Here is a 27,986-nt window from a genome sequence, read left to right as displayed (position 1 = left end):
ACTTCTGCACTGCCACGATCCGCAATCCCATCATACACTCATGCACTCGGAGCTCAAATCTGGATTATAATTTCTCTAACTGGGAAAATGAACTATCAGGGGTAAGTCGAGTTGCACATTTCAATTTTTTATTTTTTTTTGTCATGCAATATTATTCACTGGGCTGGAAAGTGCTACTTCTCTATTCTCATACGTATTAATAGGCTTTGATTATCAGCGTTAATATGTGAGTGATTTTATGTCAATAAAAGAATGTTGAAGTTAATGTAGAAGTTTAAAAAGTTGTTGCTCTTTCTCTGTCCTGTGCTGTCCCTCAGGTGGTCCCACACCCTGCACCTCGTCCTGCTGTGCTCACTGGGGACTGCCCTGCAGGTTATTGAAGGTTAGACTCATTATTTTGTTTTGGTTTTTAACTGTCTAAAAATGATTGCTGTTAAACTTGTGTGAAAATATCGATGAATGAGATTGTGTCATTCATTCCGTAGCTTCACGTTACTTTTCGGTTTGCGGGATGTTGAGGTATAGACGTGCTCCTGTTACATGGAGTCAGTGGCTTTAAATGTTTTAGACACATGCACAATAGTTCTCAAAGATGCTGCTATGTTGGATCATGTGAGGTACAGCAGCAGACTGATGTTATTGGATTTGAACTTACAGTACATGACAGACACAGGCAACGTTCAGATGCCTCCAAGTAGTTTTCAAGCACCTTAAACTTTGAAGCAAAAGCACGACAGTCTGGGATTTTAAGTCATATCCACACTATGCTTTCTTTGGTCAATGATGCTGTATATCGAATGCTAATGTAGCATAAGATACATTGAAGCGAAGATCCCTAAAGATTACCCCAAAAAAAGACAGACAGGTATGAACACTGGATCGGGGAAATTGTCTAAGTACTGTAAGCATATTATATTAAACACTTAGCCCAGACAGACATAATGTGTATATTATAATATCCTGAAGAGCTGAATTCACATTGACCACAACAGAATCCACAGCTTCTCTCTCCTTCTCATCAATTACCCAGATGAATGACAAAAGAGTGACGTTGGCTGAATGTCATTGGTCATGCCCTCCCATTAAAACTATAGATCCTCTGCGGATTACCATTATCACAGTTTGGCCGTGGTCAGCCACTTCCAGCTGTGCCGCCTTTCTTATTCCGCTCTATGGGAGGGCAGGACAGTGGCAGAGAGTGTTTATTTAGTAACGCGTCCCCCTTGTGTCTCTTTTTTAAGTTGTGTGGTTGTGGCAGACAAGTCAAATGCCGCACCAGGGTGAGAAGTGCACTGTTTAGTTCGTATGCTAATGCCTGCACAGGTTTCCTCTCCTCTGCACTTGTTATTTGGGTGTGATGGTGATTTGGGGATGGACATTGGGGTGGTGGTAAGGCTTTGAAGCTCAATAGTGGTCTAGGCTGTTCCCGCAGAACTTATGCGTTCAGAAGTTTGAAACCATAGTGAGTAACAGTGTAAAGTTGAGTTATGTTGTTGTAGCAATGGTCACACTGATGATTTGTATATTATCTGTTTTATGCAGCCTATAACCTGAGAGAAAGCAGCTAGTCTTCCTGGGATCCTGAGTATTTGGTCACTGGCACAAGCCAAAAGTAATCATGTAGATTAGGAACTATAATGAGACTTAACACCTGTGTCACTCTTTCTTCAATTGCAATTGAAGCCTGAACCTTCTTAGTTTCACGTACTTTACCTCTGAAACATGTGACTTGTCCAACAAATGTGTTGCACAGACCAGAGATACAAGCTAATTTTCATCTGTAGTCCCTGGACAGAGGCAAAGTGACAGGTTTATACAGTGACCAATGAGCATCCGACTTTAGAGTCCATTCACAATATGTAATACATATAAGGCACCGGCAAAAGGATCACCTCAACAAACATTCAGATCCAATATTTACAGTATTTACAATAGCAATAACATACAGTTTAAAATATATATATATTTTTAACACTACCCCCTAATGCTCACAAATCTGACAAATCTGACAGTCTTTCAACCACTTCTTCAGATTAAGTTTGAACTGTTGTAAAGAGCTACTCTCTCGAACAGTCAATGGCAACGAGTTCCACATCCCTGCTGCTTTTACAGAGAAACAATTCTGTCCAAATGTGGAGGATCTAAAGTTCAACAGTCTCCTCTGGCCGAAACTCACGTTGTTCTACGTCCTGTCGTTAATCATTTGCATTTCTTCACAATGTTACAGTAGTGGTACGAAACAGGTTTTTAATCTAAAACACTATCCATCTTCATTATCTTCAGCTCTATCCATCTTCATTATCTTCAGCTGATCCCACAAACCCTGATGTGTTTTCCCATCTCTAAAATTACTGGATTTTACATAAGAATAGAATAGAATAAACATCATTGCCCCCTGAAGAAAATGTGCTTTGAGTCAGCCACTTTCACCACACAACTTTGAGACGACAGTATATATTCGGTAACAACAACATAAGATAAGCTATGCAGGTGCTTGGTAAGTCCACTAGTATTGGACAAAGTTAGTCTCACATGTTGGCACAGCACATCAGGTTCTTCCCCTCTATTTAATGAGAAAACACAGGTCTGCCCACCTTCCTGTTGCAGCTTTTATCACCCTCGAAACCGTTGCTAAATGCGAGACCTCTTACTCTTAATATTGCCGTGCTCCGAACTTCACCCTGTCCTAAAAACATACTTAATATTGCTGTCCCCCGGAACCTTCACTTTGTGTTTGCTGTTGCATGAGTAGCTCTGAAAAGGTCCCATGTTTAGCCAATATAAATGATTGTGAAGTGAGCTCAGTGGGAGCCTGGGTGGTTGCAGACTGTCCTGTCTACTGTAGCACACGGAGGGTCGCAACTATTGGTGGAAGTTAATACTGCTTATCTAACTATTGACCACTATTACTACTATTGACTACCACTATAGTTCTTTCCACTCTCTCTATATATATAGTATATATAAATATATTATGGCTGGACGATGCACTTTTGTCGCGATCCAATACATCACGACACTGAGGGCACGATACGATTTACGTTATATTCCAATACTCTACTCAATTTATGATTTTTCATTATTACAAACTGCAATATTATACCCGAATGCATTTAATAAGAAAGCACCAGATGAGTTTCCAAAATGTATTAAATAAAAATAAATCAGTCTGATTTGATTAAAACATTTTGAAAAGCACAAATGGCAGAAGCATTTTAAAAATCTGGCTCTTTTGTTTAAACTAATCAGCACAAAATCTGGATTTTCTTCATATTTCTTCCATTTCTTCTTCATATTCAAATGTGTTTGTTTTTTTATAACTGAGTATCAAAAGTAAGTATAAAAGTAGTATAAAACGATATATATATTGTCCCATCCCTAATGTATATATAAATAAAGTACACCAGACAGATACAGGTGGTCACAAGTCAGTGGTCACAAGCCTCTACCTACCCTATGGCAGTCTGAAGCTTGAATAAATGGATTATACAAAACACTGTACACTAAGAAGCAGATGATTTGCAGTCACTACCCAAGAATAGAAATCTCCAAACTGTACTTAAGCAGACTTGAGCTAAAGTATGAAGTTATTTCCCACCTTACATGTTTGTAACTGTATCTTTTCACTGTAGTTTCCAATAAAAATCCCACTTACTGTTTTTGTGACAGATGACTGCTCAGTTGAGTGGATGTGTACCTAAATGTCTTTGAATGCTCTCTCTGCGCCCGCGTCCCGTGTGGAATGTGCCCATTGAACTATACACCGACTTTGATTTGAACACAGTCGGACACAATGAAGCAACTGTAGAAAGGTGTCACACATAACGGACAGCTCTGGGGCACTGTAATAGGGAAAATATCACTCAGCGGAAATATGAATGTTAAAAAAAAAAGTGTTTCTTTGTGGGGTCTTTTGACGTTATTTGCAATGTTTTCCGTGATGTCATTGAGATCATGTTCTTCACGCGACGGTAAACTCTAGTTGAGTTCATAATATGCAAAGAAAGGGCCAGTGTTGAGCAGCCATGGGAAATCCAAGTAATATCCTAAAAAACGTTACTGCACTGACTGGCTTGGTTATAAAGAGCTCAGATTTGTGCTGACTGTTGGTGTTTGGCTTGTCATCCCCATGGTTACTGGTTAAAATCTGAGGATGAATCGAAACCATTGTATTGATCATCTGTGATATCAGAGTTAGCGGCGATGATCGAACAAAGACAGTCTGTCAGACAAAAATACATGACTACAAACCCTGCCTTACCCAAGGAAATGTTATCTCTTATTTTATGCCCTAACTTTACAACCGTTATTGGACTAAATCATGTTGAAAAACTAAAATGCTGTAACGAAGACGATTAAAAGTCTGATTTAGTCATTTCACATGAGCTTTGACCTAGTAGTTGTAATAGCACGTTCCTTAAAGCAGCACTAAGTAACTTGTTTACCTTAATAATTCCATTTCGTAGTCCCTCTGGGGGTAATACAAGTGTTTATGGAATGATTTGGGGGTCTTTCATCTCCCCTTGGTGTCTCTGGCCAGAAAACCACACTTGCAACTTTCCCTGCACCGGGTCGGAGGCGCAATACACACTAATGAAATCACGAAGAAGAAGCCAACAGGCTAACGGGAAAAGCTGACTGCGGGCTAGCACCACTTAAACAGTATTTACAGCCAAGTTTGAGTGAAAAAAATTATCTCCATTGTGTAATTGGATGCACAATATCCCTCTCTCCCTTTGTCTTTTCTGTCAGCGTAGAATTTACTGTCACGGACATTTAATGAGTAAAAAACCGTAACATGCTACCACACCTGCAGTGGCACTTATGGCCTCTAGGAGCATGAGTTACTTAGTTCTGCTTTAAATACTTTAAATATTTTGATCAGCAAAATTACCTGTGTGTACAACTTAATCTTAAAATACACGTTTGACAAATCATAGATAATAATAGAAGTTGCTTGCATTAATGCTGGCTGTATTAGTACCAATAGTAGAGGTTGCAGTAGTGTTGGTGGTATTTAAAGCAATTATTTCTCATGACACAACAACTTTGGTTATCTTTCCATGTTTAAAATGTGTTTTGCTGATATGCTTTTGCACAGCAGTGGTGTTTGTTGTGCTGTTCTGGTGGGAGGATGGTCCTCTGCCAAACCAACTGCTAATATGAGGTTACATTTTCCTGTCCCATTTCACATCAAATGTCAAACACAAAGCAGCCCACTCGCACTAGACAAACGGGAGTGATATCATAGGCCAGCGGGGCATCCGAGAATCCCTATCTACTGTCCACTATGACAACAGACGTATTCAGGCGCTGTGCACTGAGAATCGAATGAGGAAATGAATTCTGTCTTTACTGTGTCTGACTGCCGAGCTCTGTGTCATCATTAAAGTGGTAATGCAGCAGGAGGGGCTTTGGTGTTGTTTATTGTCAGGACGACATTTGCAGCTGGGCAAACACCTCCAGTAGTACGCCCAAACACAGACTGCACTGACAAAGCTTCACTGGGAATACACAGAATTGCATAGAGCTATCAAGAGGCCATAATTCAATTACAACTCAGCATTAGCATTCGAGCGATTATATATATATATTAAAAAAAAAAAAGAACATCTATACAATGCAAACTGAAGTCTGTTGTGTCTGCCCCTTACTGCATCTCCTCCTGGGGGGCAAAACAAGGTCAGATACAGGACGGGCGCTAGAATGGAACAAGTGCCAGGGACTCTTGATGTAATGGAAACTGTCCCTCTGCAGATGTCCACCTCTGACCTTCCCTCAACTCCACACAGCATCTTCTTTTATCTGAAATATGTGATAGTCAGCTCTCAGCGTTGTGTGGGTATCTGTGTGCTCAAAGTCAGGAGTTCATCTGTAATTTCATCCACGCAGACAGTTGTTGGCCAAATCACCCAAACTACTGAAACTGTGCGCTGCTTGACTAACGTACCTCACGTTTTCATCTCACAACAGTAATCTATGCTGTGAATGTGAAACAGGGGTGTACGTTCACTCTATTGTCGAAGATGAAGATGATGATAATGATAATGATGACGACAATAAATAAAATAATGTGTTTTGATTTGGAGCGGGTGAGAGATGAAAATAAAGTACCTTGTGCTCTCTGGGTGCTTTGAATTGAATCGTCATCTCCAAAACAGTACTCATCCTTATCTTGCAAAAACAACCTTACACCAATTGTAATTGTGAAGAAATTTGCATGTGTTTGTTTGTATTGGCCCCTACTGTCACAATCTTGTTATGGTAATTTTCCTTAATCTGATGCATACTGGCAAGCATCTAATCTTTTGAGTTAGGGACATGAGGACAGTAAGTCGTCACGTTTTTGAAGTGGACAGAGGATCTTAAGATACAGAAAATGTTTAAATGGAGGTCATATTAAGTTAATTAAGAGCACATTCCTGATACGACGTCTCAGCTGTGTGTCCACCTGCAGCTATGTAAATACAGGCCTCATGACTTCTCCATTGGAAGCCAACCAATTCCATTCACCAAAGCAAACCTTAATATGAAGGATCATGTTCGACCGGGTTACAGAGGGGTCAGGGATAATATTAGCTACTTTATAAAGACATGTTTTGTTCACTGCAGCAGTGCTACGGATTGCATTAATATTGTAAATGCATAAGAAATATTCTGCATAAAAATAAGACATTTATCATAATAAGTTTCAGCAATACAAGCTGCATTGAAGTGCACACCAATAGTTTCAGTGCTTTGTTGCAAAGCCATTTGTCTTCTCCTTGGCATTACCCTATGGCTGATATCAGGTTACCTCAGCACCTCCTTAGGTTAGGTCAGCTCCATTTGGCTAATCCTCGCCTGAGGTAAACTCACTTAAGATAACCTATTTGGCCACTAATCGCCCCTTTACTTTCCTCCATAATATCATGTTTTGACAGTTTCAAAAAGCAGATTGTTTAGGGCACCTTGTTCAGTGATTTTAAGGTCACCTTTTAAAAAAAATAATTTGTCTCCAAAGCACATAAATGATGATAAATAATTGCAAATGTAAACACAAAAAGCACACACACTTGTGAAACACTCTTGCTGTGGTCACTGTTTATAATTCAGAAAAATATAAATTGATAGTCTATTAACAGTGGACTTTTAAACATGAGGTAGTAATAGGATCTACCTGTGATCCACTAGTGCCTATGTCTGCCCAACACGTTTTTTTGAGATTCCAGACATTCCTTATCTAGTGCCTGCATTTAATGATGCAAGAGTTTGATTCAAGCAACTTAATTGTGCAATACAAAAAAATGCATACCTTTTTAATCTATAGGGGGTGCCTTTTGAACTGGCAATTAAGTTGATTTCTGAGAAAATTAAACTAGCCTATGTCACATGCACTCAGCCAAATCCTTTCAACGAATCATGTTAAGGTCAGCGACTACACGCGAGATCAACATAAACTTCAGATCTCCCTTAACATGACCCGAATGACTGGGCGCCTTTACCAGCTTTTAAAAGTCGCACTGCAGCATTTCCTGAGTGAACATGGCCTAGAAATATGAAATAAAAACAAATCTTTAGAGGATGAGTGTGTGTACGTGTGGGGAGGACAGGGGGAGGTGCATAAATCGACTCACCAACACTGACTTCATTGATGAGCTGTTCCTTCAGGCTGCGTTTTGCTGCGTTTTGGGCTTTACCTGAGATGAGAACAGCCCTGCTCTGTTGACCCCTGCAGCCCGCCCACCATGTGTAAGAGCAGAAAGATCAGAAGATAGGTCAGGATCACTGTGGGAAAATGGACACAGTTACCATCTGATATGTAGAGTAATCAGCTACATCCTTTTTACTATTCTTTTTGTCTTTATTCTCTAGAAGATGGTCAATTACTATACAGTACAGTTTGTTCTCCTTTATTTTACATTTTAAACATTACTTTTTAAATTCCAATCCTTCATCCTACTTCCTTCCCTCGCCCTCCTGCTCTTGCCACCAACCAGAAACCATTATACTGCAATGTTATGTATCATTATAGTGTCATTTGTAAAGTGCTTTGAGTGTCTGACGTAATTGTTTTCTCATTTTAAGACCATTTTCCCATGCCAAACTCATTTTGGGTCTTGGGCTGGAATTCAGCTTCGCGGACCACATATAACGTAAACAGGAAAATACTTTTGGGAAAACATTTTTCAATTAAAATAGTGCTGTTGCAGACTGTAGCCTGATAAATAATAAAAATGACTCACACCTGTATTACGCTTTACCAGCCTATGTCACAAGTTTCTCAAAGTGCTATGTTGCAGTCATTATTCATTCACTCCTCACTGGTGATGGTAAGCTGCTGTTGTAGCCACAGCTGCACTGGGGCAGACTGACCATTTACCGCATGGCTATATTGTGCTGTTTATATCCTGATGGCTTGTCATGGAGTGTCCTTGTCTGGACACCTGTAGAAAAAACATTTGTTTTCTTCTTTTGACTGCCCCCAAGTGGCTGGAGTGCGCTTCTGGTTATTTCTTTAAAAACTCATAACTCTGCACAGGAGACTAGAGACTTAAATCATCTCGCTGGCCTTGTGTTTGACACATGTGAGTAGAGAGTACATTTTTTTAAACCGTTCAACAACTGTGTCCATAATGCATTAGTTTTCTGGGATTTACTAATTTTGTTTTGAAGTAGGTGTAATTTTTGAATACGTTTTGTTTTGTTTTGTATTTTCAATATTACCACAAAACTCTAAAACAATGTTGGGACAAAAGGTGACTTTGGCTCATCGATTCTTTTTTCAACTTTTTATCTTACATAGCATACATGGAATGTAAAAATACAATTTCATCTCCTTTTGGATAAACCATTTAAAGCTCTTCCCCTGGGTCACCATCTCTAAACAGAAAAACAACAAATACTTTCTCACTAAAATAACTGAGAGAGAAAATATTATTTCCCTTTCAAATGTTTGATATAACAGTGTTAGCTGTTTGCATTGCTGAATAATTGTGTTCCTGTTTGGATTGGCACAAACGTGTTGGTCTGTGGGCCAAAGCTCTCTCGCTCTGATTAGCAGAAAGGATCAGAGTGTGTTCAGTTTATCAACATTATCATTGAAGAACATTTTACAGAGACATTTGAAAGGTGTTACTTTATACTTAATGCATTGAAAAAGAGGTGATTTGAGGCATTTATGTTGTATGTGTTCGAGCATACGCGTTATCCATCGGTCTAAAGTCACATGCATTATACTCACCCGCCACTAGGTAGAGCCAGAGATATGTTTTGCACTTTTGCACCAAGTTAGTTTGAGGTCTTCTTGGGGGACTTTACAGCCTATGGGGGGACCAAAGCTGACAAAGTTGAAAGCAACATAATGATGATAATAATGATTGATTTTATTTTTTCTTCTTCTTCTTCAAAATCATCTTTGTAGTGCAAATTTAAGTGTCATGTCATAGTGAACAATTTAAATATACAAATTATTCAAATATTTTAAGACCATTATTCAATTAGCTGGATAGTAAGGCACTCAACTCAAGTAAAGTCAAGTATTCCATATGAGCCTACACCCATATTTGGGTGAATACATTCATAGCCTCTCGTGGTCAGGTCTAATGGCAATGACAGTAAACCAATTAGAGTATATTGTCAGGGCGGCTGGTAGGAAGAGCAGGAAGTGAGAGAGAGGTGAAGGGTGAAGGGGTAACTCTTCTTGGAATTCAGTGGGCCTCATCCTATGTGTCTATGTGATTATCCATGTCATAACAATTCTTAATTAACAGTAAAATTGTGCAGCATAGTATCTAAGAACTAAATTCATTATGTCATTGATTGTGGCATCTAGAATAGGTTGTTGTTTTATAAAGTTATTGCCTTAGCTTTGGAAATTATTCAACCAGGAGCAACTTTTCAAAACCTACAGGACTATGCACCTTTGCAGAAACTCTTGGAGGTTAGAAGCATGTTTGCCTCTTGAAGTTGAGATGCCTGTCTGTGTAAAGGTCTAGCTGAGGCACACTTGTGAATGACCTGTACATTTCCTAATCACTATGGACAGGGGAGACCCCAGCACATTGGGGCTAATAGGGCCAAGGGAAAGATGGGTGGTTGATCAGAGGAAAGCTACAGTACACACATAGCAGACATACCTGACTTCATGTTGTGTGTATGTATGACAGGCTACAACTCTCTTGGGGGTAGCATTAAGGCTGCCCCCCATCTATCTCTTCAAGCACCTCACCGCGGCCTGTCTCACAACCACTGATCCCTGGTTAATCCATCACTAATCATGCCTCTGTCCCTCGAGGCAGCTTACTCTCTCAAAATCTTAAACCTATCATCTGCTCCATTAGTTTACCTTCTCCAACTTACTCTCCCTCACTGTGTAATTGGACTGTCAAAATTAGGACATGCCATGGGACACCAATTAAGAAATACTGATCCAATAAAGCAACATAAAGACATGTATTTTCTAAATTGTATAGGTTTGAGTAGGGTATGGTTTGAATTTCACACAGAACATGTGAACCACCAGGGGCATCACACTGGGGTGTAATCATGGGTACTGTTAAACGGAGGGGCCCTCATAAAGCCTGTGAAGCATGATGTGCGTATAGAAAACATGTCCCCCCAGATAGTTTGTGCCAAAAGCCCACAATTTTGTGCACCCCTGTTAAAATTAGAATGACTGGACAGTATTTTATTGTCAATATAAAAGTCCACCGAAGGAAAAAAAACGAAAGAAGATAATTATGCTAAGCTGTAGAGAAGCTAAACAGCTCTTTCAGTGGCAGACTGAGGCACCCAAGAAGGAGCGCTACCGCTGTTCCTTCATCCCCACTGCTGTCAGACTACAACACTACTTAAAAGTAACATGTGCAAAACTCCAATGCGGAAATAAATGCAATAATCCCTATATTTACATCACTTATCTGCGTTACTTTATCAACCACTTGCACTATGACTGTAAACCTGCACTGCTAATATTTTTTTTTAATTATATGTTAACCTTTTTTTTTTTACTGTTTATGCTTTCCGTTTCCCCACATAGTTCTCGGTAGTCACTGTATATAAGATGTTTTCACATTTCCTGCCTATTTGCACACCCTGAGTGTTTCTAAGAGCTGAATGCAACTAGTGAATTTCTCCATCGTGAGATCAATAAAGGCTATCTTATCTTATCCTATCTAACTACTTTCTGCTAAACATGAATCAGACAACTCTTACAGGTTGCAGTCTACTTTCCAACACATTTCTGCAGAGAGGCACAGGCATTAAAAGAATAATTGAATCTAATCTAATAGAATATTTGGAGTAAACGTATTCCTTTCAATCAGACACTTCAGCACAATATTTATATCGAAGCAAAAATACTGTAGGTATATTGCCTGTCTTTGTGTATCTACGCAACAGGAGGTTTTCTAAATCTTTGTAAAGTTTCGCAGCATTATAGAAATTACATTAGATCAAGCTTAAAAACCGCCCCTTACTACTTACCAGAGACCATTCGCCTTGGATCGGGCCTCATGTCCCTGCACCTCATGCTTGGCCTTTTTTTTGAAGAGATCAGTCTTTGTGAGCGACGTAAGTCTAACATTTGTCCGTTTCTTTAAAGGTTGCAAGTTGTTTCTAAAATGCAAGGCCCACAATAGAAATCTACATCAATGATATGCAGCAGGCAATGACTATATTCACTTTGCTTTGTAGTGCACATGCAATGTTAATGACTAGACAAATTATTATTATATGAGTTCATAAAGCAACATTTTAAGAACTTGTCATAACCAGTAATCCGCCCCCGAATGTTCATGAATAGGCTTTTGTGTTTGTTTTGTTTTATTATAGCATAACATAACATTTAACTATATATCACTATAATAACATCATTATCTGTGCAATATGCCTACCCATGTAAATAAAACTCCCACCCATTGACCCATCTTTAGCTGCACTCGGCCCTTATCCTGGCCCTCAACAAACATTTAGACAGGCACAATACAACAGAACAGGCTGCTCTTTGTCATCTATATGGGGCCTCTCTCCCAGTTTCTATGTACTGTCAACTCCAGCACAGAGAGCATCCACCCTTTATAAATCACTTTATAAATAGTACCTCCACTGGGCTCCTCATTTTGTCCAGTTAATAAGAAATAGACTTAGGCCATTCAGTGTTTAATCTTTTTTCTTTAACAAATAACTACCTAGGCTCTAGCATCTTTCATATCAGTTCTCAAGATTAAAAGAGCACCATCAGACAAGTAATGTTTTGATAGAGATGCTTATTTGCTGCATATGTGCACACAGACATAGAGGTGGGCCGGCCTCCTGGTACATGGTAGGAGGTGTGAGAAGAGGAAGACAAGGGAGGAGTGGTGAATGGCCTCTCTAATCTGCCGTCTGAGGCTAAAGAGGGAGAGAAAATCAAGTGAGCTGTGGCCAGAGGGGGAGTCGGTAATTACACATGGGCAGAGGAGGGACTGGGATGGCTGGCAGCTACCAACGCCAAATGGGAAAAGGGACAATAAACCTATAGTGAATATAGAATGCTCAAGACTCCACGTGTCCTGGCTGCTACCGATGCATGGATTTGACTTTGAGTGACTTTTGGGAAACTTTGGAGAGAACTGGGAAGCATCTTCAGGTTGCTGTGACCTGTCCTTAATGAAGTGTTTTGTTTTAGAACATGGCATCTCTTAGCTTGTCCCTCGCTGTCTTCTCCATCCTGTGTTTGCCGGCACAAGCCCAGTGGTGGACCTTGATTTGGGCCAGTCCCAAGACCAAGAATACTACCTCTCCTCCTTCCACTTCCACCAGCTTTCCACACAGCATCTCCCAGGGAAATCTTGAAGAGTCGACCTTGTGGGAGGGAGAGGAGCAGGTGACTGTAGCATCGGTGTGGAGCAGTACCCAGACAGAGAGCCCCGCGGTCCTCACTGTGTCAGGGGCTGAGCAGAGAACCTCTCAGTCCTGGCTTTCTCCTCCAGAAGACAATGCTAATGGAAGCAGCAGATCTAAAGCCAATTTCAAACCTCTTAAGCACTGGAAAAGTGGTGAGTCACAGGTGGATATATATATGGCACAAGCACTGCCGCATTTGCAGAATCGCAGGCTTCTGATGATTCTCAGCTTTGAATTGTTGTTTAGGCTTCTTTATCTAGCCTTGGTTGAGGATAGTGGTTCTCAAACTGAGGAACGAACACCAGTGATGACAAGCGGTAATCTTCAGGCGATATGTTCATATGGTCCACTGCAGTTAATGTTTTTTTGTCTGCATTTACCTCATGGTCCTTTTTTTAGTCATATCTCTGACCCATTTTTTGTTTTGTTTTAGCTTAGTCCTTTTATAGACTTGTTTTTTTTATGTGTTTTGTTTTTAATGATAGTGGTACAAAGAAACACCATCTCTTTTTGGCGCTACTTTGTGTGTAAAGTTTGCACATTTTAGCAATTGTGGCATAGTTTTTCGTTGGATACCAAAAATGACTTAATAAACACATGTATGTTTTGTAGTTTTATTAGTGATTATATTTACAGATTGTTTCATTGTACTTTGGATCAGCTCACATACTAATTGGGTACTGTCCAGAGTGTGCTGATAGGCCCATACTAGCGGTAATAGGCTGCGGACACATGTGACAGTGCTGGAAGTTAGTGACAGAAGTTGAATGAATGGTTTGGTCTACCACAATGATAAATGTGTCTGTGGCTATCTCCCATTATCTGACAGCACTTTTAAGTATCTTAAGTGTGACTCTTTGATGTCCAGCATGCATCTGCAAAGAAGCGCAGGGTGTTTGGCTATTTCTGTTCTTTGTGGTGGTATGTAACACAGATGTCGCCAGATGTGGGTTGAGCAGTGGGAGGCCTTGTGCAGCATGGCAGTGTGGAAGTCTTTTTTTAACAGATTACACTACATTGCCACAGAGGAGCCAGGAGCATGATGATAATAAGTGTCCACAGACTGATCAGGCAGCCAACATGACTTGGATTAAATTCAGGAGTGTGGAGTATTAGACGCTGCACATGTTCAAACTTTCTTTTCGTTTTTTTTTTTTTTTGTTACCGGCATTAAAAACAAAAAACAAAAAACACCTTCTGGTCACTTTTCTTAAAAACGTAACATAAACCTTTTTTTTCAGAGTATTAAGCATTGATGACTAAGCACTTTTGAATTTGTCAGTAGACTGAATTTTTGTTTGAGAAAATCCTTCACACAGCTGCCTGTTTTATTCCTGATCACACTTAATTACAGACATGGGCCAAACCAGAAAACCATGGAAACCATTTTGCAGCATACACACTTTTACTGCAACAAGTTTATATGAAGACATTTGTTTGATTGAAGAAAAGTCTTTGTGAATAATAAACATGCTGACAGCACGGTGGCTGAGCGGTTAGCGCTCTTGCCTCACAGTGAAGTCTGCATATTTCTCTCCCTGTGTCTGGATGGGTTTCCCCCGGGTGGTCCAGTTTTCCCATCAATCAAAAACATGCACAATAGGTGAATCCTCCTGCAGATCCTGATCATTAGCCTGGCTCAACATCTGGAGATGGTTCCCCAGGCGCTGCACGCAGCTGTCCACTGTTCCTTACAGGTTGCCCCAGCTGCATCCATCGAGTGATGGACAAAGGGACAAATTCTTTTGCGTTGTATAACGGCAATAATGATGAAGGCACCTTAACCTAACCTTATTCCCCATGTCTTGACCACCAAATTGTAATTATCTGTGCATAGTGCCACAATTCTTGTGGAATTATTACCCACATTCTTTCTGCTTTAAATTTGGCCCATACAGCTCTTATGAATGACACACATCTGGACTGAGTCTGTAATAAATGTAATTTGATACTCTATACTGCAATACTTGTTTAGTGTACATTCATTACTCATAGTAGGGTGCACTTGTACTCGAATATGAGTATATATGTATGTTGCACATAATATTTTTTTGTGACCAATTAATGTTACCATTGTGTTACCATCATTTACATGAACTTGCAGTTGTTTCTACACATTGGTTTAGATGATAGTGTGTCTCTATGGGAGATGGGTCAGGGTATCAGGGGAATGTGAAGTCTGCATCCCCACACAAAATACAACGCCTCGTGGCAGGAGTGTCTGTTCTTGGGATTATGTCCGTGTGGGGCAGAGCAGTCATGTGAAATTGACAGCGTATGCTCCAAATCTACCCAATTAAAATCATGACAGGTGCATTCACAAATCACTGCCTCAACGGCCTGTCTGAGTTACTATATCCCTATAGTATCCAAAGAGTTCATCGTTTGTGAAATAATTTTTGTTTTAATTGAAATGTCTTGATAATAGAGGAGTAGTACTATTGAGTTTAAGCCACATTAGTAAGTGAGTCAAGTAGGACTAATGTTTATCATATTGACTGCAATTATTGAAACAATTGTGAACAAATTACTGAAGGTGTTGGGGTTTTAAAAATCAATATAATTTTCTATCTCTGTGTCCTTGTCAGAGCGAGGATCAGGAGGACACTTGGACCTGACGGAGTTGATAGGAGTTCCTCTTCCTCCCGCTGTCTCCTTCGCTCCTGGGTTTGAGGGGTTCCCGGCATACAACTTTGGGCCTGAGGCCAACATTGGCCGGCTCACCAAGACCTTCATCCCTGAATCCTTCTACAGAGACTTTGCCATCATTGTTACAGTAATACTAATTTAGTACTCACAATAAAATAAATTAAAGTTATTTGTGTGAATGAGGCAGACATGCTGCAGTTCCATGTACTGTGCTGCCACCTTGTGGGTGTCAGTCATAATGCAATACCAAGACATGTCCTTTCAATTTAGATCCGTCCAATGAGCCAGAGAGGAGGAGTGCTGTTTGCCATCACAGATGCCCATCAGAAGGTGGTGGAGCTGGGGCTGGCCCTCACTCCGGTGCGCGCAGGCCTCCAGAGCATCTTGTTGTACTACACTGACGCAGAGCAGGCCTCTCACAGCCAAAAAGCTGCAGCCTTCACAGTGCCGGACATGACCGATCAGTGGACTCGATTCACGGTGGGGCTACATATAATAAAACAACTGCCTAAAAATAGGTCTCATTGATTAAAATGACTAATGGCATGTTATGTTGGATGTAGCTGGTTGTGGAACATGAAGAAGCGCGTCTCTACATGGACTGTGGTGAAGCAGAGAGGATCATCTTCCAGCGAAAACCAGACAGACTCACATTTCCACACAATTCAGGCATTTTTGTCGGAAATGCTGGAAGTACTGGTCTTGACAAGTTTGTGGTAAGATGATGTCATCAGTTGTGAATTGGGGCTAATCTGCATCAGTTGACCCGCACTTGTTCCCACAAACACACTTATTCATCCTGGCCTATTGTACATAATTTTGGCGGCAGAGGAAACCAGAGCAAAGCTAAGCAGGCACAGGCACAGGGAGACCATGCAAACTCCACACAGGATCTTCATGCAGTGAGGCAAGAGCACTGGCCATAAACATCGCCGCTTATACAAGAAGCTTCATCAGCAGCTTTAATGATTTTTGGCAGCAGGTGTAATCAGTGACCCTGATCACCCAACCCGTTGATACGGAAATGGATACATTGATACCCCTCTCACTGACAAAAAACAAATATTATCATATATTATCATATAAAGCATATTATCTGAACAATAGAGGGGTTGGTGAAAGATGTCACCATTATAGATACAAGCTGTGCGCAGACTGAAGCCAACATGTTTAGGTAGATCCATCATATTACATTTTATTATTTTTGACATTGCAGCATGTTGAGTTCAAAGTCATACTTCTGCCAAATAGGTATTTCTTGAATTTACAGAAGACAATGCTGACTTTGATGCAGAGTTGCTAGGCTGTAAACTGGGTTATTGAATCAGTTCAATCAAGTTGGTAAATTAACATAGGATTTTTATTACTTGTCCACAATAATAACACAATTACACATTAATAATAATAATAATAATGCATCGGTTTTATATTAGCGCTTTTCTGGACACTCAAAGATGCTTTACATTGCACTATTCATTCACTCCATACTCGGTGGTGGTAAGCTACTATTGTAGCCACAGCTGCCCTGGGGTAGACTGACGGAAGCAAGGCAACCAGTCTGTGCCATCGGCCCCTCCGACCACCACCAACCACTCACTCACACACTACATTCGCTAGGCTTCCTGGTGTTCCCAAACGGTCTCCCATCCAAGTACCGACCAGGCCCTTCCCTGCTTAGCTTCCAAGGTCTGACGGGATTGGGCCTAGCATAGGCGGTATGGCCCAAACATTGTTTGTCAATATAAATTAACAGAAGACCTATGTAGTAGTAACAGTAATGATCAATTTGGTTTTGTTCTCTCTCAGGGGTCTATTCAGCAGCTGGTCATAAGGGATGACCCCAGAGCTGCAGAAGAGCAGTGTGAAGATGATGATCCCTATGTAAGTGTTACACATACAAATATGTATTTATTATTTTTGTATGCCTTCATATCTAAAACAGCCTAGATCAACTATGATTTCCTAATGCTGTACATAAACATGTACGTTGGACACTTGCTTTTGCCCTTTGCTGTTGCAGACATACAATTTCCCCTCTGTTGGGCAAATAATGATATTCTTACCTTATCTAAGAGCTAGAATGACTATCTAATCTGAGATACTAATCTGAGATACTGCTCCAAAATCCTGGCTAGCAGTGCCCCTTGTGGACAGTGCATAGCATAGAAAACGTATGCATTTTGAATTTTAGGGTTTCCTTCAGTGACTTATGACACATACTCACAGAACTCTAGTTGCATAGAGTAATGGTGATTATCAATATTTGAATAACAGGCATCAGGATATTCCAGCGGAGATGATGCATTGGACGACAGAGAGACAGAGGAGGAAGTCACGAAGAACTCACAGAGATGGAAACCCAGCTCTTCACAGGTAGGCTTGATGAGCACTTCTATCTGTATACAATAATAAGTCTCAGATATGTAGAATACATAAATAATTATGATTTGATAAAGGCATATGATATAAAATATGTAAATAAAAACTATACATTTATACAATAAAAATGTTTACTTTCTCCAGCTGGACTGCTACTTCTGTAACAGTATGGCCACAATAGGAGGGGCATCTGGTATACAGAAAACAAATTACTATGCTGTTTGTTCGCAGTGGTTAGGGAGTAAGTCTCACCAACACAATGACTTTAAGAAGACTATAATTATTGATCAGTTAAAGTGTATACAATGATTTGATGTTATGTCTAACTCTGTTTGATGCACAACGCTCTGTTCATAAGACAGACACAAACACTCTCTCCTTAACGCGTTTCATCCTCCCACAACCAGGAAGTCAGCCTGACCCCAAACATCTCCTAATCATCAGTGCCTTTGAAGCTTCAAAATAAATGTCTTCCGTAAACAAAATACATTATCCCAGATATTGAAATGTCAAGGTCACTTTCCTGTCTAGATCCTGGGATTTTGTTTCATTTCATTTGGTTTAGACTTTGGACCATTATCATTTACAGTTTACATTCACAAAGATAATGTTTCTTATTTTGTAGATCAATGCAAATTCATTTACAGCTGCAAGTAAAGAGGGTAAATTATATAGTATTACATAGTTATATAGTAAACTGCTTTATGTTTCTCTCACAAACAGGAGGACAGTCTTCCAGTTAGCGCTCCACCAACCCAGGCCCCGGGGACTGAGCTTGATGCGTCCTCTGGTCAGATGACTCCCTCTGAGGCCAGCAAATATCAGAGCGGTGAGCTGCTGCTCCTTACGAATAAAATAAATTATAACGCACAGTAACTAACAGTAATTCTTACAAGTTATTGTTACTGTCCCGACTTCATGTTGTGGTCTGCTTTTTGCAGGGTCTCATAAGACTGAAGAAGCCGGAGAAGGAAGTCACAGACTGAAGGGAGAGAGGGGTGATCCAGGGCCAAGGGGACCCCCCGGTCCTCCTGGTCCCCCAGGCCCCACATCTGCTCCGGGCAAAAGCCAACCAGGGCCCCGGGGCCCTCAAGGACCAACGGGGTCCCCAGGACTGCCAGGATTTCCAGGGAGGGATGGTCAGCAGGTACTGTATAAAAAAAATGCTGTCTTCAGTGTTCAGAGTTTGATGAGAGAAAACATGTTTATGTGTCCTCTGTTCATTTTCAAGGGAATAAAAGGTGATAAGGGAGATCAAGTAAGATTATTTTATATACTGTATTTATTTCTGGTATTAAAAGGACTTCTGCTAACTATTGATAACTACAGGGTGGGAGAGGGAGTGAGGGATCATCGGGCCTGTCTGGAGAAACTGGATCTAAAGGAGAGAAGGTTTGTAATACTGAAGTACAATTATTATTATTTTCATTCATTTTTCAGTATGATCTAGTACACTGAATGACACCGAATCGTTTTTCCACTATAGGGAGATCCAGGAGTTGGTGCACCAGGCCCCCCAGGGCTCCCTGGTCCTCCAGGACCACCCAGATCACGCAGTGTGCCGGTATGCATTGTTGTATGTAGTATTAAGTAAAAATTGGGATTTGAGTGTCACAGTGTTTTGTGTTGCAGTATGGAAACGATGCCTTGGGCTCTGGGTTTGGAGACCTGGACATGGACACTGAAGTCATCAGGGTAACTGCTGTTGGATTCGGCCCATTTTTAGTAAGGTTTACAGTGGTTACATAAATGTGCTGTTTTATTTGGTGTTTCTATTGTTTTGCAGGGACCTCCTGGTCCACCTGGGCCGCCTGGTCCTCCTGGACTTCCTGGAACCAACTTATCCTCACACACGGAGGGATTCTCAAACAGCGGGCCTCCTGGGGGTCCTGGAAAAGACGGATTGCAAGGAAGACCTGGGATACCAGTGAGTTTCTGTGACAGAAAAAACCCACTGCTGTTCATTCTCACTGAGTCTACATGTTTAAACACTTTGTTGTCCAACTGGCCCTCAGTTTTCCTGAGTTGTGTGTCGCTCTATTGCAGATTGTGGAGGATTGGTTTAGTGGCTCAGGTTCTGGCGGGTCGGGCCTGAGCTCAGGGCTGGCTGTGGTGTTGGACTCAGACCTGGGCTCTGGGCTCAGTTCTGGGTTCAGCTCTGAATCCTCTTTTGCCATGAGTTCTGAGTTTGACTTTGGGTCTTCATCAGGTTCAGGCGAGGTATAATGCACAAGTTTGCTGTTTTCAGCAAACACAAAAGGCAGGTTTACAGTCAAAAGCCTGTATTAAGGCAGTAGTATTACTTTTGTAAAGACAAAAGTAATACTATTTTGATAATTGCCTTTATTCTCATGCTCATGACTGTATTGTGTCTCTGGCCATGTTGCACTCGCTGCCACCTGCTTCTTTCTTTGTGCTGATGCATTTACTTGTTGCAGCATTCAGTTTTATTGCTGACATTGTTCTATTCAGTTCATGTTTCGTCCAATTCAGTTGTAAAGACTTGACTGAACTGAATATAAATCTTGTTTTTAACAGTTGGAGCTGTTTTTAAGCTTTAATCCAACATGGCCACGAAACTAATCTGCCTTTTAGAATACATTTTCCTTTTTTTCTATATATGGTCGATTTTGCAAATTTTCCATTTTTGACTACTCCTTGGAACTTTGCTTTCTGGAAAAAGGCTTGCACTAATGCTTGGTCATGTTATGTTGCTGGCTCTCGAGAAAATGTCAGCCTGTCTATTACAGCAGAGCAGCTGCATCTTCATAAAATAGAGGCAGTTTCAATATTTGTTGTAGAAAACTCTAAACTAGTGTCTTAATAGAGAAGCTGACATTTGTTAGTACATTTAGATATGTTTTTACATGTGGCCATTACACATGGCCATAACACATGTAACACTGGGTCTGTCTCAACCTCTCACTATCTTCTGTTGTCTGTTTTTCCAGGGATCTGCAGGAAAAGATGGAGTTCCAGGTCTGCCCGGGCAAAGGGGACAGAAAGTAATTTCATTACACAGTAACACATCAAGCACGGTGGATGCTGGATACTGGAAAACACATTTTGTTGTTGAAGCTCATTTATTCTTTCTCACTTCCTCAGGGTGACCAGGGTTCGGCTGGCTTACCGGGACCAAAGGTAATTCTATTCTGCCTGTACAGAAGTTTCACACATTTTAGCATGTTTTAAATGTGTCCATCCTGTTGTGCAGGGTGAATGTGGATCAGTTGGCACCACTGGCACTCCAGGACCTGAAGGACCCCGTGGTCCCCCAGGACAGAGAGGACCAGCAGGGCCACCCGGGCCACCCGGGCCATCCGGACTGCCGGTATCCAAGTTCTTTGTCGAGGTAATTCAAGGTCCAGTCAATCACAAAAAAACAAATGTATAACTACTGTGTGAATGAATGTGTTCACGTGAGGACCAACAGAGCAATGTAAACTTAATGTACACAAATATTATGAATAATGAATGATTCACATCTTTTAGGACATGGAGGGATCAGGAAAGAGTGACATGCTGATTGGAGCTGGATTCAGAGGTCCTCAGGTCAGTCTAAGGCTCTGGTTTATTGTCTCATTTTTAAAATCTCTTATTGTGGTTGTTGCTTCGTGATCTTGACTTAGTGCATTGTTTTTAGGGATCTCAAGGTCTACCAGGTCCCAGGGGACCTAAGGTACCAATGATTTAATTTAATTTACTAAGCAATATTTTTTTGCATCATCTTTGGCCGTACTTGTTTGATAAAGATTAACTTTTATTGACAGGGAGAGGATGGAGCCCCTGGTGCTCCAGGACTCACAGTTAAGGTAGAATAGTTTGTTAGTGATTTAAATATAATAATAATTAAACATTGAAATCTGATTACAATAATATTGTATTACAATAATATTGTAATCAGTCATCAGAATATTATTCACTTAATGTGTCCAGGGGGAGGCAGGAGACCTCGGCCCACCGGGTATTCAAGGTCCAGCTGGACTGCCTGGAGCAAGGGTGAGATGTCCATCTGAACCATTGTTTCAATGTTTAATACCGGTGTGTAACAACCTATGTTTCTAAAGGGAGCTAAAGGAGAAAAGGGCAGCCAGGGACTAAAGGTGACCCTATATGTGTATTATAGGACACAAATGAAAATGATTTGTTACAGAGATCTGCTAGTACTTTGAGTTAACACTTTTGTTCCCACAGGGGGAATCTGGCAATGACGGACTCAGTCTCCCAGGGCCCCCTGGGCCTCCTGGACCTCCCGGACAAATTATTAATCTGGAGGATGTGAGTTTGTGTCCTGTGTCTCTATAAAATATGACTTTGAATTCATATATTTTAAGATATTACAAAAAATAACTTTCTGTGCCTCCAGCTTCTCCTCAATGTAACTGATGGGCTTTTTAACTTCACTGTGATCAAAGGACCTCCTGGGCCCATAGTGCGTACAAACAATAGATAAAGGCAAAAATGCTCCCCGTAGTCTAAAGTGTTATTGTCTTACTCAACTTGAGGTTTCTGCTTTATTCTTTGTTTATCTCTATGCCGTTACTTGTTGCAGGGACCTGAGGGTTTGTCTGGCAGAGCTGGATTCCCTGTGAGTATTATGAACTGAGACATGTATGAGACATTAATGTCTTAATTGAAATTGTTGAAACAGTTTTAATCTTACTAGCTAAAAGAGGATGTGTCCTGGATTTGACCTGTGTCCCTACCTCTTTCTTCCCAGGGACCTCGGGGACCAAAAGGGGACATGGGCAGTCAAGGTGTTCAGGGTTTGTCTGGGCTTAAGGTAATGGGCACTCTCTTATACACCGTACAAATCCATCCAAGTACTCTGGTGAAGTGTTTCTTTGCTCCTTCAGGGAGAGAAAGGAGAGCCAGGAGTTACCATAGCGGCAGATGGATCCATTATTTCATCACCAAGAGGTCCTATAGGGCTCAAAGGAGTGAAGGCAAGTTCATTTCTGCAGTACAATAACTGTATCTACAGTATTTGCCAAAAAACAAACAAACGTATTACTCTCTCTCTCTCTCTGTAGGGTGACCGTGGCTTGCCAGGTTCCACTGGACTCATGGTGGGTTGACAATTATTTGTGGAAGTATTTATGAAGTTATAAAAATGAAATGTTTTATATACTTTCCCCTTGTTCTGATATCAATTCAGGGACCAATTGGACCAACTGGACAAAAAGGAGAATATGGATTTCCTGGTCGCTCAGTGAGTATCTGTGGTGTGCAATAAAATAAACTACAAGTTAATTCAGCTTTTCATCTTTCTGATTTAGGGAAGACCTGGTGTGCCTGGGAGAAAAGGAGATAAGGGGGACGCTGTAGGTTTAACGGTGAGAGAACTAATAATATCTTGTTTTTAATGTTAATTCTGTGTTATTTTGCCTGTTTATGAATCTTTTCCTTTCTTTATTGGCAGGGCCCACCTGGTCCTCCTGGCCCACCCGGACCCCCAGGAAGGATTTCTGGACTCAGTGGAGTAAGTTTCACAATATGTTATTCATGAGTAATGTAGAACAGTCGAAACCTTACTGTTACCAAAGGAAAATAAGACAATGAGTTTGCTTTGGTTCTTTGTTTGAGTCTGATTATGCTGCTCTCTTCTGAACCCTAAAGACAGTGTTCCCGGTGCGTCCTCGACCGCACTGCAAACCGGGCCGAGTAAGTCCGACCAGACCACCTGACTGGTCCTTCAAAGTTGACCAATCAGGTGGCTCTGTGGGTGTGTGGGTTAAACGCATGGTAGCTGAGCTAACTGGTGCCATAAACTGCACAATCCCAGCTTTAAATTTCCCTCTAATGCTTCTTTACCTGTCCCTGTGTGGCCGCCCTGTTGTCTTAAGTTAATAAAGGTTCATACGGTTTTGATCTTGAGCAGCTGTTTTGTTAATGCCAAGTTACAGATGGGTCTTTTATCGATCACTAAAAAGGAGTGGTGTGCATTTGATACAGCTCTATTTTGTATCATCTGCATCAGTCAGATTCTTTTTGACTCTGTAGTGAAATATGGGATTTTCTGGGCCTTTTAGTCTCTTCTGGTGTATCTTGTGGTGTTGGGTTGGTGAAATTAGACGTTTTTATGTTTGTTTGCTTGCTTATGTTTGAATTTCTTGCCTGTATTAAATATTTTTGTTGAGTTTCATAACAGTGCTTTTTCTGCGTCTTGAAGTGGCAAGATCATTTTTTGTTATTTTTTTGTACATGCAGCTCACTTTGTTTGACTTCATTTTTTTTCTAGAAAAAGCATTTGATGTTTTTGTTTAGAAGTACAAAAAGGCGACAATGCTTTTGTCTAAATAATGTAAGCATTATATTTGTGTTACTTTTTTATCATTGAGACAACCTCTGTGTCAGTAACACAAGATTAACCCTAATCTCATAAAAAAAAAACATGTGCCATTTTACTGGTGTGGAGCATGCTATATTAATACACCTGTGTGTAACATTTGTAAAAGATAAAATCAAGTCATTTCATAAAATCTGTGTGAGCTTCACATAACTGTACAGAATAACTCACAAATCTATCATTTCCTCTGTCTGAAGGCCTCGTATTCATTGGGAGCAAAGGGAGACAAAGGAGAGGCTGGATTACCCGGAGAGCCTGCTGTCTATGGTATTTATTCATAACTTTATCAGTGAACAGTTATGTCTCGTACTCACCATAGAATTTCATGTTTTAGGTCTTCGTGATGGTTCTGAGGTGAGGTGCTTTTTAATACATTGGTCATTTATATGTTTTGTTAAATGGAATTGCCGTTAACTTTTGCTCTGTAGCTCCTTCAAGGAGAAAAGGGTGGGAAAGGCGACAAAGGGCAGAAGGGGGAGAAGGGAGAGACCGGTCTTCCAGGACTACCAGGACGATCAGGACTTGTGGTCAGTCATTGTGGCTGTACAAAACACAATATAAAAGTATTTTGTTTATGTCAGATTAAAGTGGACTAACTTTGTCATTACATGATGTTGTAGGGTCCAAAGGGTGAATCAATCGTGGGCCCACCTGGTCCTGTTGGTCCATCGGGACAGCCTGGTGTTCCAGGAGCAGGACGTCCTGGGGCGAGGGGGCCACCAGGTCCTCCTGGACAGCCAGGATCGGCATCTGCCTATGGATCAGGTAAAACGAACAATGGATATGCCCGTTTACATACAGTGACATTACCAGATACAATAATCTGTGAGTGCTTATTGATCTGCGTTCATGTGATCATCTCCTGTTTTTGATTTATCAGTCACTGTTCCGGGTCCACCTGGTCCACGTGGTCCTCCCGGATCTCCAGGACATGCCAATCCAGTACTGAGATTTCTTACCTTTTCAATAATGGCACTGGAACTGGACTAAACCCAGAACATTGAATGATGTTGTGTATTTCAGATGACCACCTATAAGACACTCCACGCTTTGAACAGAGAGGCTCACAGAGTGGCCGAGGGGACGCTGGCCTATGTGTCAGAAAGAGGTGGAGAGCTGTACATCAGGACACGCAATGGCTGGAAGAAAATACAGGTTTGAATAATCTTTAATATGAGGCGTTTCTTTCCTCATGTATCTATGTACTATATGAATGTATGTGTATATGTTGTGTGTGTAACACGTCTATTTCAGGTGTGTTGTTCAGTGTTACAGGTCTGAAGAGGGTCGTGGGTAAAGCTGCACATGGAGGGAATTGCTCCTCAAGAAACTTTATTTTAAGACATTTAGTAGAACAGCCAGTAACGTCTGAATGTGACTTTTAGAAGTGAACTCATATCCCTCCGTCACGAATAAGATCCTGACAAGTAGTACCACAGTAATAATTATTATTAGATAATTGGAGAGTAAATCATCTTACATACTGTATGTATAGATCTGTGTGGGGGTGCATCTACTGTATGTACTGTATGTTGGTCTGGGGTTGATATGTTTATTGTCTGTCTTTTTTTCAGCTCGGGGAGTTGATTCAGTCGTCTTCAGCTGCGTCGCAGTCCTTGAGTCGACCTGGGGACTGGGGAAGACCTCAGAGAAGCCACAGCCAGGTTTTGACATACTTAATACTCCATGTACAGTCACATAAAAAGGTAAACGACAGCTAAGATAGTGTTAACTAATGTGTCCACTCCAGGAGCTGCAGGAGGGCAGCAGGGGCTACCAGCCGAGCTATAATGTACTGCCTCAGACCTTTAATGCCGTCCCAGGGGTGAGTCCGGATACATCCAGTATGAGAAACTAGAGCAGATGTTGACCTCCCCAGTTTGGCCCGTTAAGTGATGAATAAGCTGTGAGGTTTGGACTGCTCATTCTTTGTTTTTTTCCCGATGTAGCTTCATCTGGTTGCTCTAAACTCGCCGTTGAAAGGAGACATGCGCGGCATTAGGGGAGCAGACTTCCAGTGCTACCAGCAGGCTCGCTCCATGGGGCTGACCACTACATACAGGGCCTTCCTCTCCTCTCACCTCCAGGACCTGGCCACTATTGTCCGCAAGGCTGACCGCAATGACATGCCTGTGGTCAACATGAGGGTGAGCTACCTCCTGTGTTTTATCTCCAGTAAATAGCTGTACAGGTCTGAGCCTAGTAGATAGTAGACGTGTCTGTTTCTTGGCCCAGGACCCTGAGACAGTCCATCCTCTCTCCTGACAGATCCATATAATGTGTTTCTGTACATTGTCCATCCAGGTTGATGATATATGAAGTAGTGTCTGCTGATTTCACATATCTGTGTCTGTGTTTAGGGAGAGGTCTTATTCGACAGTTGGATGTCCATCTTCTCTGGGAACGGAGGTGTGTTCAACCCCTCGGTGCCCATCTACTCCTTTGATGGACGCAATGTTCTGGACGACGCTGCATGGTGAGGACATGACAAATTAAAAATGACAAAATTTAAGTGTTTCTTTCTTTGATTTGTGGGCGATCTCTAATTCCTTTAGAATTCCATCTCTCAATGTCTCCAAAAAGTCTGAAAAAGTCACCACTTTTCATACATAATGTCAATCTTTGGAACTCTGTATTACAGCAAATTATGAATACATAAACTAAACCTGTTAAGTGTCAATGATCCTTGTCTTTCTAGGCCGGAGAAGCTGATTTGGCACGGCTCCAGTCCAGTGGGCATCAGACTCACTACTAACTACTGCGAGGCCTGGCGGACCGGGGACATGGCGGTGACGGGACAGGCCGCGCTGCTGCAGTCGGGACGTCTGCTGGGACAACACGCCCGCGCCTGCTCCAACCACTACATTGTACTGTGTATAGAGAACACATATGTGGGGCACAGTCACCCCAAACGGACCTGAACACCGAAATACTCAAAGAGATTGGCGTTTTGATGAAGCTAATGAAACTAATTCATCAATAAGAAGGCACATACACAGTGCAAAATGACACTGTTGACACAAGGATCGAGGCAAAAGGGCACTTCTCACACAAGATGGCTACTAAAGTTGTAATGTAGAAGAATAGCTTCATAGAGCTTCGATGGCTGTGTCAATCTTACAATGACCTTTTTTTTTTGGTTTTTAGAATAAATGTAGGTCTATTTTTATATAATAATCAGTATTAATTCTTGAATGCCACACTAATTGTTGCAGCTACGTTGTTTTGTCTCTTTAGTTTTGTCAATGAATTAAGTATTGTTTTTGTTATTTTCAGAATGCCTGACCGCACACGCACGCACGCTTCGTTATTGTGACTGGAATCAATCAAGTATTGATTCACACGCTGGACTAAAATACATGTATTATTTCATAATCATTAGAAACAGACTGACATGATCCTCCAACTCTGTAAAGCCATGCACGCTTATCTTCACTTTTCAAGCAAAGTTTGTTTATATCAGTTTGGTTCACATCTGCTACCTAGTGTAGACAGATCGTGAAGGGCAGCTTTACATTTTGTGCTTAAAATATATATATTATTTTGTTCTACTTTTTTCCGGTTGATAGCAAATACTCATTTGGGAGAATTACACAATTGTTCCAATTAGGGCTGAATTTATCACCATATTATCATTATCACAATGATGGGCAATGCCATATCGAGATCTCAAGAAGCCACAATATAACACAAATTTACAGATGTCTTCAATCCTGCTGAGAATCCTTTTTGGCCACATAAC

The 27,986-nt window shown here is 41.1% G+C and overlaps 1 protein-coding gene across 1 annotated transcript; it reads left to right on the top strand.

Moving 5' to 3' along the window:
* Window positions 1-22: 22 nt before the first annotated feature.
* col15a1b (collagen, type XV, alpha 1b) lies at window positions 23-27,298 on the top strand. Its single transcript, XM_079568858.1, has 44 exons — window positions 23-101; window positions 318-382; window positions 15,456-15,643; window positions 15,787-15,996; window positions 16,080-16,232; window positions 17,323-17,397; window positions 17,791-17,889; window positions 18,619-18,724; window positions 18,837-19,042; window positions 19,127-19,153; window positions 19,225-19,287; window positions 19,382-19,459; window positions 19,528-19,590; window positions 19,682-19,822; window positions 19,942-20,115; window positions 20,847-20,900; window positions 21,001-21,036; window positions 21,110-21,247; window positions 21,388-21,447; window positions 21,539-21,574; window positions 21,666-21,707; window positions 21,832-21,894; window positions 21,963-21,998; window positions 22,090-22,173; window positions 22,262-22,327; window positions 22,448-22,483; window positions 22,616-22,678; window positions 22,752-22,841; window positions 22,929-22,964; window positions 23,054-23,107; window positions 23,175-23,231; window positions 23,318-23,377; window positions 23,515-23,559; window positions 24,442-24,511; window positions 24,579-24,598; window positions 24,673-24,771; window positions 24,865-25,009; window positions 25,125-25,186; window positions 25,268-25,399; window positions 25,819-25,908; window positions 25,995-26,069; window positions 26,194-26,391; window positions 26,605-26,720; window positions 26,943-27,298. Exons 1-44 carry the CDS (start codon window positions 88-90, stop codon window positions 27,163-27,165), a joined length of 3,948 nt encoding a protein of 1,315 aa, XP_079424984.1. The 5' UTR covers window positions 23-87; the 3' UTR covers window positions 27,166-27,298.
* The last annotated feature ends 688 nt before the right edge of the window (window positions 27,299-27,986 follow it).

This window comes from Gobius niger, assembly GCF_951799975.1.
Source record: "Gobius niger genome assembly, chromosome: 13".
Classification (NCBI taxonomy): Eukaryota; Metazoa; Chordata; class Actinopteri; order Gobiiformes; family Gobiidae; genus Gobius; species Gobius niger.
Note: the sequence above shows the minus strand (reverse complement) of the source record. Positions and strands in the feature narration are given on the sequence as shown.